Here is a 22,838-nt window from a genome sequence, read left to right as displayed (position 1 = left end):
GGATTTTCTGTTCCTCTACCCAGCACCCCACCCCCACTCCAGATCCCCTGTGCTGGCTCCTCCTCAGCCTTCTTGCGCAGAGCGAAGGTCAGCCAACCCTTCTGGCTAAAGCCATCCTTCCGGGCAGCTGCTCTTGCTCACATCTCCCTGCTTCATTTATTTCATGGCACTTGTCATCCCCTGAGATGGCCTCATTTGTCATCCCTTCTTGGATGAAGAAAGAGGCCTGGAGAAGTTGAACCACTGCCTCCCAGTCAAGTGGCCTGGAAGTGGCAGTTATGGGATGGGAAGGGGCCTGTCGACCTGCCTCCAAAACCAGCACCCTTTTGTGTCCTTAAACTGCACCGCAGCAGGTCTAATAATAGCATTATTAGAGCCCCTACTGCATACTTTGGGATGCTGTGTATGTACTGCCTCTGTCTACCAGCAGGGACAAAAGGCCATGTTGCCAAGAGCTATGACAGAGCTAGATCAAGTGTTGGGGGCCTCAGCCCTTGCTACCATATTGCTGTGTGACACTGTGCCTACTGTAGGCCTCAGCATCTTTACTTGCTTAATGAGGTCAACTGAGGTATCTTGAGGTCCTGTCGCCATAGCTTGGCCTAATGACATCTCTAAATGCTGCCTTCAGGTCGGGCTGCAGTGCAGTGCAGAGTTGTAGAGCTCCCACCATTGCACTCCTCCCAGCCAAGGTAGGCTTGGCTCCTGGGATGCCAACGTGGGTGGATTACCTGAGGTAGGGAGTTCAAGACTAGCCTGGCCAACATGGTGAAATCTTGTCTCTACTAAAAATACTAAAAAATTAGCCAGGGATGGTGGTGGGCGCCTGTAATCCCAGCTACTCGGGAGGCTGAGGCAGGAGAATGGCTTGAACCCGGGAGGCGGAGGTTGCAGTGAGCCGAGATTGCGCCACTGCACTCCAGCCTGGGTAGTAAGAGCAAAACTCTGTCTCAAAAATAAATGAATGAATGAATGAATGAATGAATTCTGCCTTCATGAAAGAAATAGCTACAGAGGAGAAGTGACTAGAGGTCATAAGGGTGGGGCCTTGCAAGGGATTCAGAGTTCAGGTTCCTTGTTCTCTGAGTTCTGGGCTCCTGATGAGATGGGGACAAGCCCCTTCCCCTCCCTAAACCTTGGCTCATTTTATGTTATAATTGAATATAACCTACAAACAGTAAAGGCCATAGGCCTTACACAGCTCACAGCCTTTTTACGCACAGACACACCTGTCTGACCACCCCCCAGGTTAAGATAGAAATTCTATACCTACACAGAACATAAGGGGTTGGCAAACTTTCTTTAAAGGGTCAGGCAGGCTGGGCGCGGTGGCTCACACCTGTAATCCCAGCACTTTGGGAGGCTGAGGCAGGAGGATCACTTGAGGTCAGGAGTTTGAGACCAATCTGGTCAACATGGTGAAACCCCGTCTCTACTAAAAACACAAAAAAATCAGCTAGGTGTGGTGGCGTGGACCTATAGTCCCAGCTACTCAGGAGGCTGAGGCAGGAGAATCACTTGAACCTGGGAGGCACAGGCACAGTGAGCAGAGCTCATGCCACTGCACTCCAGCCTGGGCAACAGATGGAGACTCCATCTCATAAATAAATAAATGGACAGTAAATATTTTGGGCTTTGCAGGCCAGGCAGTCTCCACTGCACCTCCTCAACTCTGCAGCTATAGCGTGAAGGCAGACATCAACAGCATTCCCAGAATACTTGTTTACAAGTATTTTTGGTCCTCAGGCCATAGTGTGCTGACCCCTGATAGAAAGCATTTCCAGGCCATGCACAGTGGCTCACGCCTGTAATTCCAGCACTTTGGGAGGCCGAGGCAAGTGGATCACCTGAGGTCGGGAGTTCGAGACCAGCCTGACGAACATGGAGAAACCTCATCTCTACTAAAAATGCAAAATTAGCCAGGCACGGTGGCGCACACCTGTAATCCCAGCTACTCAGGAGGCTGAGGCAGGAGAATCGCTCGAACCCAGGAAGCGGAGGCGGTGGTGAGCTGAGATCATGCCATTGCACTCCAGCCTGGACATCTAAAGCAAAACTCCATCTCAAAAAAAAAAGAAAGAAAGAAAGCATTTCCAGCTCCACAGCTGGCTCTCCTGTACCCCAAGCTCCCTTCCGACCCTGTTCCATGCAACCATAGAACTGCCTTCTTTCAGCAGGGACTGATTTTGCCTATTCTAAAACTTTATGTAAACAAATTCATATGGTAGGTGCTCTTTGGAGCCTGGCTTCTTTTACTAGTATAATGCTTCTAGCGTGAGCCATGCAGTCGTGCGGATCAGCAGTGGTTCATCATTTTTAGGGCTGAGTATCCCGCTATCTGGATGTACAATGATGCATTGATCCACCTGGCCATGGTTGGCCATTTGGGCTGTTTCCAGTTTGGGGTTATTTTGAATCTGCTGCAGTGAATATTGGTGTACAAGTCTATGTATAGACATCCACCCTCATTTACTTTGGGTTAAGATGTCAACTACTTTAAAAAAAAAAAAAAGCCAGATATTTATTGAGCCCTTATAACTACCAGGCCCCGTGCCAACACCTTAAATGTTTTATCTCCTTTAATCCCTGAATGGCACCAAGGCCTTGCTTAGGCCACATCTTCTCTCTTTACTCATTCTAAACACTTACTCCTCACAGATAATGAGAAAGATGAGAATAATAAAAATGACACGGATGAGAAAACAGTACTTGGGTTAACACTGTGTACTGGGGCTTTGTGAAGTGTTAAAAAGTGCATCACTGAGAGCATAACTTGCCATTCCTTAAGTGTGGGCTGTGTACAGCGACCTCCTTCCAAAGAGAGCACAGTATGAAAAAGGAGGGAGGCTGGGCGTGGGGCTCACACCTGGAATCCCAGCACTTTGGGAGGCCGAGGCGCGTGGATCACTTGAGGTCAGGAGTTCAAGACCAGCATGGCCAACATGGTGAAACCCCATCTCTACTAAAAATACAAAAATTAGCCGGCCATGATGGTGTAGGCCTGTAATCTCAGCTATTTGGGAGGCTGAGGCAGGAGAATCACTTGAACCTGGGAGGAGGAGGTAGCAGTGAGCCAAGATCATGCCATTACACTCCATCCTGGGTGACAGAGTGAGACTCTGTCTCAAAGAGAAAAAAAAAAAGAAATGGGAGGAAGGCTGGGTGCATTGGCTCACGCCTATAATACCAGCACTTTGGGAGGCCAAGGTAGGAGGATTGCTTGAGTCCCGGACGGAGTTCAGTACCAGCCTAAGCAACATAGGGAAACCCTGTCTGTATATAAAATAACAAAATTAGCCAGGTGTGGTGGCATGTGCCTGTGGTCCTAGCTGGAGGTTGAGGTGGGGAGATGGCTTGAGCCTCGGAGGTTGAGGCTGCAGTGAGTTGTGATCGAGTCACTGCACTCCAGCCTGGGTGACAGAGGAAGATTTCATCTCAAAAAAAAAGGCAGGGCAGGGGGAGCAGAGTAACTTTTGTTTGTTGTTTTTCGGAGACAGACTCTCCCACTGTGGCCCAGACTGGAGGGCGGTGGTGCCATTCACAGCTCACTACAGCCTTGAGCTCCCATGCTCAAGCGATTCTCCCACCTCAGACTCTCGAGGAGCTGGGACTACAGGCATGCGCCACCACACCCTGCTGATTTTTAAACTTTTTTGTAGAGACAAGGGTCTCACTATATTGCCCAGGCTGGAGTGTAGTGGCACGATCTTGGCTCACTGCCAAGAGTGAACTCCTGAGCTCAAGCGACCCACCCACAAATCCTAAAGTGCCTCCCAAAGTGCTGGGATTACAGGCGTGAGCCACCGCACCCAGCCGAGAGTAACTTGACTGTGGGGAACTCTGGTATCTGCTACCTTAGCCAGGGGATCAAAGTCATCACAGTGATAAATCATGTTGACTGTACTTTTGCTATGATGTGATGAAAATGGCACTTCACCTCTGAACTCTTCCTCCTCATAACCTGTAACCCCAGTCCAATCATGAGAAAAGCATCAGACAGATACCAACAGAGGGGCAGCCTACAACACACCTGACTAGCACTCCTCAAAACCGCCAAGGCCAGCCGGGAGCGGGAGCTCACGCCTGTAATCCCAGCACTTTGGGAGGCTGAGGCAGGTGGATCACGAGGTCTGGAGATTGAGACCATCCTGGCCAACATGGTGAAATTCCATCTCTACTAAAAACACAAAAATTAGCTGGGCGTGCTGGCGCGTGCCTGTAGTCCCAGCTACTCGGAAGGCTGAGGCAGGAGAATCACTTGAACCCGGGAGGTAGAGGTTGCGGTGAGCCAAGATTGCGCCATTGCACTCCAGCCTGGCAACAGAGTGAGACTCCGTCTCAAAAAAAAAAAAACCTGACAAGAGGATCCTAGCGGGGACATGACAACTAAAGGCCATGTGATACCCTGGACGGGATCCAGGTACAGAAGAAGGACATTAGGGAAGAACTAAGGCAATCTGAATAAGCCATGGACTCCAGCTCATGATAATGTATCAACACTGGCACACACTGTAACAAATGTGCCCCACTAATGTAAAATGTAAGATGTGAATAACAGAGGAAACTGTGTGCCCCAGGCATATGGGGACTCTGTACTATCTGCCCCATCTTTCTGTAAATTGAAAACTTGTTCTAAAAAATAAAGTCTATTTTTCAAAAAGTGCACAATCTCACTTCATGTCCATGGTAACAAGCCCCACCCCATCCTGACCTTCCAGAGGAGGGTAAAGACTCCCCAAGGTCACAGGGTGGCAGGAGCAAGGCAGGGCTGCTGGTGAGTAGCCAGAGACTCACTAGAGTCATTCAGGATGATGCAACCTTAGGGTTAGGGTTAGGGAGCCTTTGCACCCAGGTATGGAGAATGGGGACATTTACCTCCCTTAACTATGAGAAGTTACTAAAATGGGCTGCTGGGTAAAGAGCCCAGTGGGTCCCCCGACACAGCCAGCATCCCCCGCAACGCAGCTCCCGTGAGCTCTCTGCTGAGCCTCAGTCTTGCCATCTGTCCAATGGCCAAGCCCTGGCGCCCACAGGCTGCCCAGCACGGAGGGATGTGTGCTTTAGAGAGAAGTCAGTAATTATTTTAGGAGACGAGGAGCCCTCCCCCTGGCTCCGTGATCTTGCGGCCTCTGCCGGTGGCAGTGACTCCAGGCTGCTGTCTGAGGCTGCTTTAACGGGGGCAGGGGTGGCAGACAGGCACACAGAAGCCTCTTTGTCCCAGCTCTGGGGTGGTGGCGATTGGCAGCCGGCTCCCCTTGGGGCAGCTTCGGCTTGGTTACCACCCCTCCCTGCAGAACACTGGGACAAGGAGACGGATGGGAGACGGCTCTCCCCAGGCTACCCTGACTCACGGGGGACCTTGAGGTAGTCTCTGGGCCTGTGGGGGCTTCCATTTCCCCAGAGGTCACCCAGCTGGGACTTCTTCACCCCTCTCTGCCCACCTCAAAGGCCTAGCATGGAGACGGAAGGCGTGGCTGAGGGGCCAAGTGAACGCACTGAGGGCAAATCCATGGGCTTTGGTCCTGGGTCCCAGTCCTGTCTTTCCTGCCTTCCAGCTCAGTCAAATCCAGACTCCACTTCCACATACAGGGCGGGCCACGACCTGAGCCTGGGACTTCTCCGACCTCATCCCCGACCTCTGGACTCACTGTGCCCTCTGCCCGGAAGGCCCTCTCCCAAGGTCCACGGAGGACTCTGACTGCTCCTTTAAGGGCCAACTCATAACCCAAACACTTCCTCCTCCTTCTCCACGTGGAACAAAAGCTCAGGGCTCCCACGGCCTTCACTTGTTCACCCACTGACTCATGACAATGATGTCCTTGTCAAAGTGGCTGACCTCCACGTGGCTAAATCCGAAGGTCCCTTTACTGCCCACCTTGCTGGTCCACTCGGTGGCTGTTCCCAGTGGACCCCCAAGACTCCTGGAAACACATTCTCCTCTTGGCCCCTGCAAGCCCTTCCTGGTACTCCCCCGACCTCCCTGGTTCTCCCCCGACCTCCTTGGCAGCGTCATCCCAGCCTCCCTTGCTGGGTCTTCCTCCTCCCCAGCCTGGAAACATGGGAGACTCAGCCCCTGGGGGTGCTCAGCCAGCTTAGGAGATAAGGAGCTCCATCTCCACACAGATGACCCCGGATTTCTTTTTCTTTCTTTTTTTTTTTTCCAGAGGGAGTATCACTCTGTTGCCCAGGCTGGAGTGCAATGGTGCGATCTTGGCTCACTGCAACCTCCGCCTCCCGGGTTCAAGCGATTCTCCTGTCTCAGCCTCCCTAGTAGCTGGGATTATAGGCACGTGCCACCACACCCAGCAAATTTTTATATTTTTAGTGGAGACAGGGTTTCACTGTCCCAAAGTACTGGGATTAAAGGTGTGAACCACCATACCCGGCCCGACCCCCAGATTGCTATTTCCAGCCACCTCTCCCTACCTCCAGACCTGGATTTCCAGTTTCCTGCTCGACACCTCTCCTTAGCTCACCAGTGGCCATCTCAAGCATCTCCCTCAGGCCTGCTCTGCCGACCTCTCTCCATGTCTGTGAATGACAGCTTCATCCCTTCCACTCTCGAGAGAGAAACCTTGGAGTCAGGCTAATTCTTCCCCTTCTCACCTCCACAGCCAACCTGGAAGCACATTCTGGCAGCTCACCTTTCACAGCTCCTCCAGAATTTGACAACTCATCACCACCTCCACTGCTCCACCCAGGTCTGGGCGACCCTCGGGTCTGGGCTGCCATCTTCACGTAGCTGGACCATGGCAGGTGCCTCCTCCCTGGCTCTCCCCACCCCCAGCCATCTTCCCTGCAGCATCAGATGATGTCAGCTCCCTGTGGGAAACTCACCAATGGCTTCTCATGACCCCACATCCAGACCACGGCCCTCAAGGCCCCACAATGTCTGCTTCCAGTGCGTCGCTGGGCTGCCACAATTTTCCTTTGATCAATTTCCTCCAGCCACAATGGCCTTGCTCTGTTCCCAAACACAGCAAGCATGTGCCAACCTCGGGGCCTTTGCATTTGCTCTTCCCTGTGCCTTGGATGCCCCTCTCCAAGATCTCTGCACGGTCCCTCCCTCATCTCCTTCAGGTGTCTGTGCAAACGTCACCTTTTCAGAGAGGCCTTTCCCGCCTACCCCCTTAGCTTGATTTTGCTTCCCAGTGCTGCGTCATGTGTGTCTGTGTTTACTGACTTGACACCTTTCCGTGCTTCTGCCTTCCTTGATTTCTGGGGCCTGCCTGGGACAATGGAAGCTCTGGGGCAGAGAGTGAGGGGTAGGGGGCAGGCTCTGCAGGCTGGCATGGTGCCCTTACTGCCTGCATGTTAACACACAAATCAGGGTGGCTATTTAAATCGATTAGGGACTGTGCAAACACCACTATCAGGGGATTGTCTACTCTTATCAGCCCAGAGGCAAAGGTGTGGGATGGGGAAGCTGGTGTTGTGCAGCCTCGAAAGCCAGAGAGTTCCTGGGCTGTGGCTGGAAGCTCAGGTCCCAACCAGGGAAGGGAGACAGTGACCTGCCTGGGACATTCACCCTCCCAGCCTGCACAGCACACACCTGGGCTCTGATAGAGCCCATCTTTTACCCCTGTAGAGGCCTGGAACGGCCTGGCCTCCCAATGTTAACTGGAGGCTATACAGGCCCTGGTGGGGAAGTCCTCATTTGAAAGCCAGGCAGGTCTGGATTTGTGATCTCAGACTCTGCTGCTGCCTGGGTGAGGACCAACAAGCGACTTACGTAGCCTCTCAGATGGTGATGGGAACCTCCTCACTAGGGTGGCACAAAGAGTGAAAAGTGCCCAGCATGGGGCTTGGCACATAGTAAGTGCTCACAAAACATCCGTCATTAAACTGACCAGTAAGCTAAGGTGCAAGCCTTGATCAGCGATCTGGCAGGTGCTATCCCCTCCCCGCCCCTGTTTAGTCACTAGTTTTCTCAGCACCTAGGTACACCTGCATTTTGCCTTCACAACAGCCCTAGCCAGCAGCCTCATTTACACTGTGGAAAATGAGGCTCAGAGATGCAATAACACTTGCCCAAGACCACAGAGCCAGAAGGTGGTGGAGCTGGGACTTGAACCCAGGTCTGTAGAGACCTGCTCGTAACCATCCCCAGATGAGGCTGCAAAGCTCAGACTGTCTATATTCCTGCCCTTGAATATGGGGCTTGAGGCAGAGAGGCTTGGGGTGCAGGTCTCTCCCATCCCTGGGGGCAGGGGACATGCCTGGCTCCTGCCTGGGCTTCCCAGCAATGGACGGGTTCATCTCTCTCCCATCCTCAGCATATACCAACCCCATCCCAGACCCAGATGGTTCAATTAGCTGGCCTGAGCACTATTGGCTTAAGCGGCTAGAATGCTTTTAATGAGATTGTGGGAGTTGAACCCTTAGGGATGGCCAGGCAGGACCAAGGGCACAGCCGCCCCCTTCAGTCTGAAAGTTGGGGACTGGGAGGGGACGGGTGGTGCATGGAGAGGAAGGAAACTGAGTCACCCAGGGCCTGGGAGTGGAGATAGTGTATTAACAACTATGTTGTGCTCTGCCTTGAAGTGTGACTCTGGACTGGTCCCTTCTCTGAGCCTTAGTTTCCTCATCTGGAAAATGCTGACAACCTTAGCGTAAGAAGTGACCGCCGGAAAACACCCAGGAGGTACTAATAAACAACAGCTCTCTCATTCATTCATTCATCGATTCAAAAAATACTGAGCACCGGCTGTGTGCCAGGCCTGAGGCTTGAGCTAGGGACACAGCGGTGAATGAAGAAAACAGACAAAAATCTCTGCTCTCAGGGAGCTGGCATTTGAGTTGGGAGAGATAAGACGATAAATAAAGACACTGTGGACACAGTGTAACAACAGAAAAGGGGGACGGTGTGTGACAGGACTGCTATTTTGAGACAGAGTCTTGTTCTGCTGCCCGGGCTGAAGTGCTGTGATATGATCTTGGCTCACTGCAGCCTCCGCCTCCTGGGTTTAAGTGATTCTCCTGCCCCAGCCTCCCAAGTAGCTGAGACAACAGGCACCTGCCACCAAGCCCGGCTAATTTTTGTATTTTTAGTAGAGGCAGGGTTTCACCATGTTGGCCAGGCTGGTCTTGAACTCCTGACCTCAAGTGATCCACCCCCCTCAGCCTCGCACAGTGCTGGGATTACAGGCATGAGCCACCACACCTGGCCGGGGCTGTTATTTTTTGTGGGGCAATCACACCTCCTCTGCTGTGAGGAGGTGACCTCTCAGCAGAGACCTGGAGTGAGCCATGTAGGTGTCTACTGTCAGAGTTCTAGTCACAGAGAACGGCACATGTAAAAGCCCTGAGTAGGAATGTATCTGAGAGTAGGTGACAGAGGCATAGTCAGGGGGCCAGCATGGCAGGTGCAGGGTGACCTAGCATGAGGGTGGAGAGAGGAAGCTGGGGCAGGTACACTGAGAAGCGTGTGTTCTGTACGGCTGCAGGTGTATGCAGATAAGAGTAGGGGAGTGGCATGATCTGCCTGGGGCTCTAGCAGGATCCAGCTAGCCGTGTGGAGACTGGATGGTGCAGGGCAAAGGTGAAGGCAGGGAGACCAGGAAGGAGGCTCCTGAAACAGTCCAGGCGGGAGGATGGTAGCTGGACCAGCGTGAGGACCATGAAGGTACAGAGCCATGGCGGCGGTACTCCTCATGCAGTTTGAAAGTAGAGTTAACAGCGTTTGCTGATGGTTTGGAAGTGCAATGCAAGAGGAAGGGGGAGGAACTGAGGATCATGTTTAGGTTTTGGGCCCAAGTGTCAGGCTGCAGGGAGATGCCGCTGACTGCGATAGGGAGGCAGGGTACCCAAGGCACATACTGGACTCGAGCACACACATCTGCGCATGCGGACACACGCACGCGCCAGTTACCCGGTGGGTCCCTGGCCCCTAGGGAAGTTGAGGCAGGCAGCAGTGCTTCGGGCACTCACCAACACCGACTATGACGAGGGGCGTGTGCTCCCAGCGGGCCAGCAGCAGGAGGTGGACCAGGTTGTGGGCGATGAGGCTGAAGCACAGGATCACAGAGCACCACTCCTGGAGGCGCTTGCCTGCAGGGAGCAGAGGTAAAGCAGTGAGACGTAAAGGCTGGAGGGTCAAGGCCAGGCAGAGTGTGGCCCCATGGGAACTTTTCTTTTCTTTCTTTTTTTTTTTTTCTGAGACAGATTCTCACTCTATCACCCAGGCTGGAGTGCAGTGGTGCCATCTCGGCTCACTGCAACCTCCACTTCCTGGGTTCAAGCAATTCTCCTGCCTCGGCCTCCCGAGTAGCTGGGATTATAGGCGCCTGCACCACACCCAGCTAATTTTTGTATTTTTAGTAGAGATGGGGTTTCACCATATTGGCCAGGCTGGTCTTGAACTCCTAACCATGTGATCCGCCTGCCTCAGCTTCCCGAAGTGCTGGGATTACAGGTGTGAGCCACCGCACCCGGCCAGGAGCTTTTCAACTGTGTTCAATGCGTCTATATTGCCAAACACAAGCTGAGTTTACAGACTCCCACAAAGGATTCTGTACCCATTTCACAGATGACGTCACTGAGGCCCTGGCCAAGATCAAACAGTCGGGGCTGCATGAATTAAACCAAGGAAGGGGCCCTTCAGAGAGTGGCCCAATTCTTTGACAGACAGGACCAGAACTCTGGTCTCCTGGGACCCTCTGGGCTCTCTCTGGAGACGCCTAAGGGAACTTTAATGAGCTTCTTTTTCTTTTTTTAAACTAGAATCTTTGTGGCTTCACTTGTCCCCTTTTGCAGGTAATTATTTGAAGGCAGAGGCTACAAACAACCTTTAATCCTGGTGGCTCACACCCTGCCCAGTCTCCCTCAAGCAGGCTCCAGACAACGAGTCAGGAATTCATGGACAAATAGGGCTATGGGGACAGTGGGGCTTCTCAAAGTACGGCAGGTGGGCCAGGGAGGCAAAGCTTCTGATTCCCAAGAGGAGTCAGAAGTCAGGCTTTGGGTGTGCAATCTGTTTAAGTGTTGCCACATAGTTTTCATAGACACATGAGTTCAGACAAGCTGATTCACTCACTGCGGCTTTGTTTGTGGTGTCAAAACTTGGGAAATAACCTAAGTGGCCGTTGCCCGGGGATTGGCCAAATGAATTCAGTCCACATCATCTCTGCAGCCAGGAAAACGCCTGGGCAGTTGTCTATACGTGGACGTGAAGAGATGCCCAGGATATCTAGGTAAGCGCAAAAAGCAAAGCGCCAAATAGCAACCATTTATGTTAAAAAAAAAAAAAAAATCTATATAGTTAAGACTGGCTTTTCCCTTATTCCCTTTTAAAGTACTAGCATATTACATTGTTTTCTTTTAATCGTAAATTAAAATAAAAAAATAAAAGGGGGCCATGTGCGGTGGCTCACACCTGTAATCCCAGCACTTTGGGAGGCCAAGGCAGGAGGATCATTTGAGACTAGGAGTTCAAGACGAGCCTGGCCAACATGGTGAAACCCCATCTCTACTAAAAATAAAAAAATTAGCCAGGCATGGTGGCAGGCACCTGGAGTCCCAGCTAGGCTGAGGCAGGAGAATTGCTTGAACCCAGGAGGCAGAGGTTACAGTGAGCTGAGATCAAGCCATTGCACTCCAGCCTGGGTGACAAGATCGAACTCTATCTCAAAAAAAAAAAAAAAAAAAAAAAAAAAAAAAAAAAAGGCCAGGCGCAGTAGCTCATGCCTGTAATTCCAACACTTTGGGAGGCCGAGGCGGGCAGATCACAAGGTCAGGAGATCGAAACCATCCTGGTTAACACGGTGAAACTCTATCTCTACTAAAAATGCCAAAAAATTAGCTGGGCGTGGTGGTGGGCGCCTGTAGTCCCAGCTACTCGGGAGGCTGAGGCAGGAGAATGGCATGAACCTGGGAGGTGGAGCTTGCAGTGAGCCGAGATTGTGCCACTGCACTCCAGCCTGGGCGACACTGTGAGACCCCGTCAAAAAAAAAAAAAAAAAAAAAAAGGAAATAAAAACACCATGTGGGTGACACAGAACATGTGACTAGGGTATGCCCCAGGCAGCTGCTCTGTAAGGCAGAGAAGACCTTTAATGACAATAATTTGATCATGGGTGTTTAAAATATACTGAGCAGTTACTACCCGTCAGGCGCCTGCTGAAGTGATGTCCTTTTGTAGATGAGAAAACTGACCACCAGAGTGGTCAAGGAAGTAGCCCAAAGCCACCCAACTAGTCAGCAGAGACCAGAATTCCATGGCCAGAGGTCTGGCTCCTAAGATCCTGCTCTTGCCCGGCTCCATCCTGTTCCTGCTGCCCCTGGTCCCTCCCTCTATTCCCCATCACCCTATCACCTTGATGACATTCTGGGTGAGGAGCCCAGGTCCCCCTTAAGCAGCGGGGCCAGGCAGGTCCCTGTGAAGGGGTCAGGGCCAGAGCAGGTGAGAAGGGCTCCTCCCGTGTCCATCCTTTCTTCTTTTTAGGGCTCTGTGTATGCTGTTCCCTTCACTCCCTGTGCACCTGACACTGCTCCTGCTGATCTCACCCTGGAAACCTCCATCTCCAGGAAGCCATCCATGATGCCTCCTCTGACCCCACACTCCCCCAACACGAGGCCTATCACTCATGCCTGTGGCCTTGTCTACGTTTGCCTTCCCTACCTAAATGTGAAGTCGGGAGGCCCAGAACCATGTCTGGCTCACTCACCAGGGCCCTGACACTCAGTAAATGCTTGCAGAATGAGCATTTGGGAATGAAATTCCCAACCACAATCCTAATGGACAACTCCACAGCTTTGTGTCTGGGTGCCGCTCACCGACATACCTTGGGAAGGAAGTACTGGGTTCCCCATTTGTCATGATAGGGAAACTGAGGCTCAGGGAGGGAGAGGGCCTTGTTCAGGTCACACAACAGCAAGCTGCTCCTGACCTACCCCGAACCAGAATCAGGATAGCTGCCCTCCCCTGGCCTATGAAAAGACCAAGGCTCAGAAGGGGAAGGGGAGACACCAAGGTTACATCCCTTTAGCCCCTTTTGTACAGAGGAGGACACTGAAGCCCAAGAAGGTGAAGGACCTCAACAGAGGTCACATAGCAGAGGTCACAGGGGCCTAGATCTCCTGGTTTCCCAATTCTCAGGCAAGGGCTGTTTCCCTTGAGCCACGCAGCACCCCCACTGCCCCGCAGCTGCCCCAGCCTGGGGATCACTATGATCAGGCCCAGCAGGGCCTTCCCCTTTCTGGTTCTTGTTTGTAGCCAAGGCCCAGGGCTCAGAAGCAGAAAGCCCCGAGCGGCTGAGGTGGGAGGACATGGAGAGGCGGTGAGAAGGAAAGAACAAGTGAACCCTCCCGATGGACCTGCCTGCCTGCCCCACAGCACACAGGGACAGGAAGTGGGCAGAGCCAACTGCAACACAATCAAACAAGTTACCCTAACAATGGCTGACACCCACTGAAGCCTGTCATGTGCTGGGGTGTGGCCCATATTGGAGACGTTGCAAACTGGCTCCCTCTGACATTTTGCCCTCAGTTTTAAAAAGTGAACTAAATTTGAAAATCACGTAAAATTCCTAGTTTCCTGCTTCCCTCAATAACACAGGGTTCTGGCCACCCTAGGCCTGAACAGTAATAGCTGCCCCCATCCGATGGGATACGAGCTCCAGGTTCACCCTGGTCCTCTCCCTTCCCTGGGGTCTCATACTCGGTGGCCAGATTTGGTGGTGGCCCTGGCTGGGCCCCTGTAGTCATCTGAGTTTTTGAGCCCGAGGCACAGTCTCTCATTCAAGTATCAGCCCCTCAAGGAAGGAACTGAGTGATCTCATTTCCTAGACAAGGAAACTGAGGTTCAGAGCTGGGTTTGGATCCCAGACTCATCAATGAGACATGTTAGCCTGGATGTTAGGGGCTGTCCTGAAACCAGAGATGATCCAGCTCTTTCCCCAGGCCATGGAGAACATCCTCCAAATCTGAATACTTTTCCGTCTAAACTCCATCTCTCTTTGGCCTCTGGAAGCTGGATCCTTCTGCAGACCAAATACCTTAATTCTGATCCATAAAAAATGCATACACAATGGCCAGGTGTGGTGGCTCATGCCTGTAATCCCAGCACTTTGGGAGGCTGAGGCGGGCAGATCATGAGGCCAAGAGTTAGAGATCAGCCTTGCTAACATGAACATAGTGAAACCCCGTCTTGACTAAGAATATAAAAATTACCCATGTGTGGTGGTGGGCACCTGTAATCCTAGCTACTCTGGAGGCTGAGGGAGGAGAATCGCGTGAACCCCGGAGGCAGAGGTTGCAGTGAGCCAAGATCGCACCACTGCACTCCAGCCTGGGTGACAGAGCAAGATTCCATCTCCGGGAGGGGAGGTAAAAACATACACAACGTAAGTAGCTTTCACTGAGCAACTAGAACATGCCAGGTACAGGGCTAAGGTGACCTCAGCACGCCTCATCACCTCCTGGGGCTAGGGACCCTCTGTCTCATTCTTCAGAGAGAGAAGCTGGGCCTGGAGAGGTGAAGGCACTTGTCCAAAGTCACTTGAGGGTTACCAAAGTCACAGCATGGACCATCAGCCTGGTAGGGCCTGTGGGGTCAACTGGCCTAAACTGTGTCACTTAACAGATGGGCAGACTGAAGCGGGGTCAGGGAGTACGGCTGCTCAGGACACAGGAGGCCTGGGCTGTCCTCTGGCTGTAGTGCTGAGGTCCTGCTTTTAGAGCCAGCCCCTGGCTTGGCAGGGGTTGAAGATCTGAGCCAATAGTAGTGGCCACTTGTTGGCCAGAGGAAGGGCTGGCCTCGTGTGGTAGGTATGGAGGGCTAGGAAGAGCAGGGGAGGGCTGGGATCATGCCTTTGTCATCCTGCTTTCCAAGTGACAGGCTGCAGTAAAAGGCTTGGCGGGCCCAACTCTTCTGGTTCCAGGTAGAGACAAGCCCCAAATAAGCTGAACTTCGGAGGGCCCCTGGCCTCCAGCAGACCCTCAGCCTCAGGGAAATGGGGGACAAGAGGTAAAGAGAAGGCGGGGATGAGAGACGGACAGAGGGATAAATATGAGATGAGAGACAAATAAGGAATCAGAGCCACGGGAAGATGAGAAACAGGCTGAGTGCCGCGGCTCATGCTTGTAATACCAGTGCTTTAGGAGGCCAAGGTAGAAGGATCACTTGAGGCCAGGAGTTGGAGACCAGCCTGGGCAACATAACCAGATCCTGTCTCTACAAAAATAAAAATAAAAATTAGCTGGGCGTGGTAGCTTACACCTGCAATCTCGGCACTCTGGAGGCTGAAGCGGGAGGATAATTTGAGCTCAGAAGTTTCGGGTTGCAGTGAGCTACAATCGCTCCACCGCACTCCAGCCTGGGTAACAGAGCAAAACCTTGTCTCAAAAACAAACCAAAAAAATGAAAGAAACAAAGATGAGAAACAGAGACAAAATGAGCAAAAAACAGAAGGCCCATCTGGGGGACTGTGAACCCCTGGGCTCAGCTTCGAGAGTACAGGCCAGGACTCTCACCCAGTACTCCTGACACCCTCCACCTTTCCCCTCCCCCGGTGCCAAGAGCCTCTGTAATCCCCAGGGCAGGGGGCACCAACAGTTAGCCTGGGTTGGGGACAGGTGGATCAAGGACTCTTCAGGCTGCACCCTTGAAACCTGGGGCACCTGAGAAGCAGCACACACACGGCCAGATTTCAGCTGGGACCTTTTGGGAAGTTGGACACCCGTCTCACCCTCCGGCCTGCCAAGCTGGCCAGGCCCTTCACAAATCCTGACATCTGGCATGAGGTGGGCTGCTGCTGCAAAACTCAAGCCTAGAACAGGACCCTTCATGGCTCCCAGGTCCTGCAGGACCAGGGCTCAACCTCTAGGCCAGACAGTTGGGGCTTGCAGAATCAGGCTGCGGCTGCCTCCCTGCTGCACCTGTCACCATTCCCTCGGCCCCATGCTGTTCTGGTACAACTACTCACAGTTCCCTATACACAGAGGCCCATTCTCTGCCACCTGCCCTGCACACATGCTGTTCTGATGATCTGGAATACTCGCCCCCGCCTCCCACACACTCACCCCTGGCTGGCTGACTTCCATAGCGAAGAGTAAGAACATAAGACCTAGGGCACCCGCTCCCTGCCCAGTCCCGGGTTCCAGGCCTAGGCCTGCTGCTGCCCGGTGCCCCGCCCTATGACCTCAGGCAGTCTCTCCCATTTTCTAAGCCTCAGGAAACGTTCCGACAAAAGTGGACTGGGTGCTCGTGAGGGGCCAAGCACTTCAAGCAAACCAAATAGGTTCAGTCCCTGTCCTGCTGGCCTTCCCATCAGGCGAGGGCAGAAGTGGGCCTAACCCCGATTAAGGTGAGCTTTAGGAAGAGCGTGCATGGGGTGGGGGTTGGGAGGGGTTGCAGCCTCCTCCTCTGTAAATGGGGTTAATATCAGGGTACAGCTCACACAGTTGTAGTAGGAATGCACTGAGAGCAGATGAGGAACATGCCAGCATAGTGAGGGCTCAATCACTCGGCTATGTTGATTGCCATGATTATGACTGTCAACTGTCACAGTGCCAAACCACCTCCGGCCCCAGTAATCTCAAACATTCCGCTCCTAGAACCCAGGAACTTCTCCCACTCTTCCCTCCAGCCTACATGTGTCCTCCATGTTCCCTAAATATGACTGGCAAGCTCCCACCTCAGGGTCTTTGCATTTGTTGTTTCCCTGGTCTGGACCAACCCTTCTTCAAATATCCTCAGGGCTCCCTCCCTCGGCCCTTCCTCCCTTCAGGCCTCCCTTCAGGCCTTCCTTCGAATGTCACCTGCTCAGGGAGGCCTTCACGCCCCCTCCCTAAAATGTCATCCCGTCCCCAACATTTCAGGTCCCCCTCTCCTGCTATATATTTGCTCCACAGCGCTTGCCACCACTGGGCATGTGAGACAGTTATTTGTCAAGTTTATTGCCTGGCTATCTACTAAAATGCCAGCTCCATTTTTTTCTTTTTCTTTTTTTGAGACAGAGTCTCGCTCTGTCATCCAGGCTGGAATGCAGTGGCGCGGTCTTGGCTCACTGCAACCTCCGCCTCCCGGGTTCAAGAGATTATCCTGCTTCAGCCTCCCGAGTAGCTGGGATTAGAACTGCCCGTCACCACACCTGGCTAATTTTTGTATTTTTAGTAGAGTCGGGGTTTCTCCATGTTGGCCAGGCTGGTCTTGAACTCCTGACCTCAAGTGATCCACCCAATTTGGCCTCCCAAAGTGCTAGGATTATAGGTGTGAGCCACCGTGCCCAGCCAGCTCCATTTTTTTCTGTCTTGCTCACCACTCTGCCCCCAGAGCCTAGAACACGGGCTAGAAGATAGGTGTTCAACATGCATTGCGCCTGGTTTCTCATTTTATCAGGCCCAGAGGGGTCAAGTACTTCCCCAAGATCACACAGTGAGCGGATAGAAGCAGAGAGGCCAGTGGAAAGGAAGTTGGAGAAACCAGTTTGGCAAGTCTCCTCCCCTACCTCCAGGTCTGGAGGAGATAAGAGGCCTTGACTGCAGATTTGGGGCACCAGGCTGTCTGCAGACTGTGATTCAGGCATGGCTGTTCAGAGAGTGAAGTGCACTTGGGGAAACCAGAAATGGACAAATATGCAATTGATCGTGATGAGGTGGGGAGACAGCAATCCCTGGGGAGGCTTAGAATGCCTGGGAATGATTTGGGCTGTCTGAAAGTAGGCAGGGTTCACAGGAGCAGGCAGAGCTGGACACTAAAGAGGGAGGCCCTTGAATCCTTATCCCCAATTCCCAGGTGGGGAGTTTGAGGACCAGAGAGGTGAGGTGGATCCCCCACAGCAAAGGTCAGACTACTGTTAACAACAGGGAGTGCCTACTGAATGCCTAGTGCGGCACCACAGTGGACGATCTCATTTCCACTTCCTAACACAAAGGGGCAGATAAACTTTAACTTGCAAGGAAACCAAGGGGAAAAAGAGACGGAAAGTGGCTTGGACCAGGTCATACGGCTGAGTAATAGAGTCAGGATGTTAACCCTGGCCTACCTCCAGGAGAGCGGGAGGTTGTAAGTCCGTAGGCTGGGTGCCTTGGGTACAGGCCTGAAGAAACCATAGCGGCATGGACCAGGTACCCAAGTCAGGAGTTAAAAAATCACATACAGAGAATGGAGTGGTCTAGGACCCAATGAGGAATCGCAAATGGCCCATGGCCATGCTGCCTTTTAAGGAAGAGACAGCATGGAACCCAGACCAGTGAGGGTGGAAAGCTAAGGTGCTAGTGACCCAGACCCACTCCAGGCAAGGGCTGCGTGTGGTGCTTGGTGGCTGCCCCACAGCAAAAGGATGTCAGAATGTTTGACAAACAAAGCTTGATGCAATGGTGACACCTAGGCAGAGGTGCCTCCCAGTAACCTGAATCTGGAGTTCTCAAAGGCGCTTCCTTAACCCCTGGGGACACAGGGCCCTTCTGAAGCCAAACAATAAAACTCCTAAGGCTCACCACAGGAGTCAGAGAAGGTGGGGGTGCCCCAGCGTGCTTGCTGGAGCATATACAGTGAGCAAAGCAGGAAGAAGCTAGGGAGAAACCGTGGCCCGAGGGAAAGGGGCAGAGGGAGAGGTGAACTCCAACTTGTGATCTGGTCTGGGGAATATGGGGGTTCCAGTCCCAAGTCCTAAGGAAGGGGCTAATACATGGACGTGAGGAAGGGGCAAGAGCTGGAGTTGGGGCTTATGTACAGGGGAGCTTACACTGGGGTACGTTCAGTCCCTTCACTGCCTGGGATCCAAGAATATGGGTTAAGGACTGATGCTCCCCACTGGAGGGTTGAGGAGAGGATATCGGTCTGTAGCCACTGAAGCTATCACTAGGATGGGGTTTTGGGGAAGGGTGTGGGGGGTACCGTGCAGCTGGAAGCCCCTGAGTTAGGGTTCCCTGGGCAGAGGAGCTGACATTCCCAGGTTAGGGAAGTGAGGTCATTGTCTGCAGCCCAGGGCCTGGGCTAGGGCACAGAGGAGGCACTAGGGTGTAGATTCCAGATTTGGGGAACCTGGGATGAGGTGTGACTTTTAGGGGCCTGAGGGCAGTGCTTATAGCTGAAGGGCAGCTTTGGGCTTGGACTGGGTCCTGCAGGGATGAGGGGGTGGGGTTCTAAGTCTAGGAGCACTCTTCGCAACCAAGAATGCCCCGGGGCTAGGATTCCGTATCTGCGGGTCCGATGGGAGCTCCATTTGTCGCCTAGGAAGCTCATGGTAGTTTCTTGATCTGGGGAGTGTCTTTGCAGCCAGGAAACCCCGGGGCCAAGGTTCTGGCTTGGGTTTGGAAGGGACGCTGGGGTGGGGTTCCCGAACTTAGGGGCGCTATTTGCAAATTAGACACCCAGGCTGGAGTTCCGCATCTGGGCCCGAGGTTGGGGCTCCAATCTAGGGTCGCTGTCCACAGCGGGGGCTGGTGACCGCAGGCCTGGAGGGGGGCCCGGAGGTCTTACCTGGCGAGTAGAGCGCAGCCAGCTCGCGGGCCCCAGCGTGCTGCGCGCCCCAGCGGCAACAGGACGCCTCGTCCTCGTCCAGCTCCAGCTGCTGGCCCGGCCCATCCTCGGCGCCCGCCATGGCCACTCGCCCGACCGGCCCGGTGCGCTTTGCTGGCGGCGGCGGCGGCAGGGCCGCGGAACCGCGGCGAGATCACGCCGCCCAATGACCGCCCAGCGCCGGGCGCGGCGGCGCCGCGGGCGGGGTCCTCGCCCGGCCGCGCGTCACAGCCAATCGGGGCTCGCGCTGGAGCTGCGCAGGCCAATCGGATGCCGCTGAGCCGCAGCCAACCGCCGCGAGCCGGAGGCTGGGCCGCAGCTGGACGCAGCTGGGCGCGGAAGCGTGGGGCGGAGGCGGGTGCCCGCCTGACCCGCTCAGCCGCGGCTGGGTTCCCGGCTCCAGCCCACCTGGAGCTCGCGGCGCGTCGCCGCCCACCTAGGCTTCGGTTCACTGGCCCTTGCAGTGGGCCGAGGCTGCGCCCAGAAATGGGCATTTCTTGAGCCCGCAGCGTTAAGCGCCCACTATGTGCAAGGGACGCGAACGGAGGGCGCCGGGCCGGGGCGGAGGCCAGGGAGCATTTGGCGGGTGCTTTGCACAATGCTCCCTGGCGAGGCCGATGGACGGTGGGCTGGTTTATGAAGCCCTACTGTGTGCAGAGGTTTCGGGGGCCGTGCGTTCATCAGCTGTGTGCCAGCTCTGTGCTGTGCGCCCAAAGAGGAGAAACCTCGAGCCTGTCCCACATCTTCCCCAGCTCAAGTTCTCCCGATGGAGAGGACAGTCAGCTAATGAAAATGACAGCTAGGGTCACTATGAGATTTGCTGAGCGCTTAATATCTGTCAGGCGCTGGACCAAGAGCTAGACGAGCAACATTTATTTGACTCTTAAACACCAATGGTATTGCCTCCTCAGAGAGCCCCACCACCACCACCCTGCTCAAAGGTGCCCCCTCCTCCAGTCACTGTGACATCACCCTGTTTTGTCTTCACAGCGCTTGTGGTGGGGATTGAGCTTGCAGTCCCTGTCTCTCCTATCAGAGAGCAAGCTCCTGAGGGCAGAGAACAGCTTTGGTCACAGCAGAGCCCCCGTGCCAAGATTGGGGCTGGCACATGGTAGAAGCTCAATAAATGCCTGATGAATGAATTAAGGCTCAGCCAGATGCGTTTAATACTTCAGCAGATAAATGACAGCAGCAGGGATTTACCCCAGGTCTAACCGACAACAAAGTATGCAATAATTGCTCATAGAAATTCCATACAGGCTGGACGCGGTGGCTCACGCCTGTAATCCCAGCATTTTGGGAGGCCAAGACTGGTGGATCACCTGAGGCTAGGCGTTTGAGACCAGCCTGGCCAACATGGTGAAACCTTGTCTCTACTAAAAATACAAAAATTAGCCAGGTTACTTATCCCAGCTACTTGGGAGGCTGAGGCAGGAGAATCACTTGAACCTGGGAGGTGGAGGTTGCAGTGAGCTGAGATGGTGCCATTGCATTCCAACCTGGGTGACAAGAGTGAGACTCGGTCTCAAAAAAAGAAAGAAAAAAAAATCCATACAGTGAGATCACATAGGAGCCTCCCTGGAGGCTGTGGAAGGTCCTGAGAGGTGCTGAGGGGAGCAGAGAGGGGAGGTAAGAGCCCGTTCCAGAATCCAGGTTCTCTGAGGGTTTAAGTCCTGGATTCCTGCACTACCAGTCACCCCAGGGCTGTTTCCTGAGTGTTCCTGCCATAGAGAGCCACTGTCCCCCACCAGGCCTATGCTCCCTCCGTTTCTTTCCCACACCTCCTCCCAGGAAGGAAAAGCCACCTTTCAGTGGCAGGGACGGGTTGCAACCCAAGTCCTGGTGAATTCTGGTGAAGCTGGCTGGTTTTGCATCATGTATTAACAGCACAGTTAATCCAACAGTTGGATTTTTTAACCCAGGAGCTTAAGGCTGGAGATGGGGGTTGGTGGCTTTGGTGGGGGCTGGTTGTCAGATTTCAGGTAAACACCTTGTAAAGCTCTCTACTCGCATCCCACAGCCTCCAAACAGGGTAGGGTGGCTGGTTAGTGCTGGTGTCCAGAGACCCTCACAGTGGCCAGCACCCGACGGTTGATGGACAGACTGCCTGAGATAACTCATTCCTTCATTCTTTCACTGAACACATTTATTAAGCACCAACCTGACCCAGGGAAACAGCAGGGAACATGGCAGAATCCCTGCTTTCTTGGGAGGTGGGGGTGAAGGTTAGGGAAGTCCTGTTTAAGAAGATGACATTGGATCCAAGACCTAAAGGGCATGGGGGAGCCGGTTACTTAAAATGAACTGGGAAGTCCCTTCCTGTGGGGTTTTGAGTAGAGGAATGACATGATGACATGATCTGACTTACTTTTTCTTTTTTTTTTTTGAGATGGAGTCTCAAGCTCTATCACCCAGGTTGGAGTGCAGTGGCGTGATCTCGGCTCACTGCAACCTTTGCCTTCTGGTTTCAAGCAATTCTCCTGCCTCAGCCTCCTGAGTAGCTGAAATTACAGGAGCCCGCAATGCCTGGCTAATTTTGGTATTTTTAGTAGTGATGGGGTTTCACTATGTTGGCCAGGCTGGTCTCGAACTCCTGACCTTGTGATCTGCCCGCCTTGGCCTCCCAAAGTGCTGGGATTACAGGCATGAGCCACCGTGCCCGGCCAAGAGATATAAATTTCATACCTTTTAAAGTATAAAGTGAACCCTATTAAAGTAAATTCCATGGTTTTTAGTATATTCACACAGTTGTGTAATCATCACGACTATCTAGTTCCAGAACATTTTCAGTACACCCAAAAGAAACCCCATATCCATTAGCAGTTACTCCCTCACTTCCCTCTTTCCCCAGGTCCTGGTAACCATTAATCTACTTTCTACTTCTAAGGACTTGCTTCTACTGGACTTTTCAATGTAATGGAATCATATAATTATATGAAGCCTTTTGTGTCAGGCTTCTTTCACTTAGCATAATGTTTTCAAGGTTCATCCATGTTGTAGCACATGTCAGAATTGCCTTTTTTTTTTCAGTAGCTCAGATTACAGGCATGCACCATCAGGCCCGGCTAATTTTTTTGTAGAGACGGAGTTTCACCATGTTAGTCAGGCTGGTTGTGAACTCCTGACCTCAAGTGATACACCTGCCTCGGCCTCCCAAAGTGCTGGGATTACAGGCATGCACCACTGTGCCCAACCACGTATATCTTTTTTGGAGAAATATCTATTAAAATCCTTTGCCTTGGCCAGATGCGGTGGCTCATGCCTGTAATCCCAGCTACTTGGGAGGCTGAGGCAGGAGAATCATTTGATAATGGGAGGCAAGTGATCCAAGTGAGCCGAGACCACGCCATTGCACTCCAGCCTGGGCAGCAAGAGC

The 22,838-nt window shown here is 53.1% G+C and overlaps 1 protein-coding gene across 3 annotated transcripts in view; it reads right to left on the bottom strand.

The window, feature by feature from the left end:
- Positions 1-19,705, bottom strand: part of TMEM189 (transmembrane protein 189) — a 29,724-nt gene extending 10,019 nt beyond the window's left edge. For 2 of the 3 annotated variants that reach the window (XM_025398622.1, XM_025398623.1), the window contains exons 1-2: positions 19,424-19,705; positions 9,931-10,050 (exon numbers count right to left, since the gene is read on the bottom strand). In XM_025398622.1, the coding sequence (XP_025254407.1) occupies positions 9,931-10,050; positions 19,424-19,544 (241 nt within the window). In that variant the 5' untranslated portion in view covers positions 19,545-19,705. The remainder of the gene's footprint in view (positions 1-9,930; positions 10,051-19,423) is intronic. The other variant, XM_025398621.1, reaches the window with a different exon arrangement.
- Positions 19,706-22,838: the final 3,133 nt, after the last annotated feature.

Source organism: Theropithecus gelada, chromosome 10 (genome assembly GCF_003255815.1).
Source record: "Theropithecus gelada isolate Dixy chromosome 10, Tgel_1.0, whole genome shotgun sequence".
Lineage (NCBI taxonomy): Eukaryota > Metazoa > Chordata > Mammalia > Primates > Cercopithecidae > Theropithecus > Theropithecus gelada.
The sequence above is the reverse complement of the archived record's forward strand: the minus strand, read 5'-3'. Positions and strand labels throughout refer to the sequence as shown.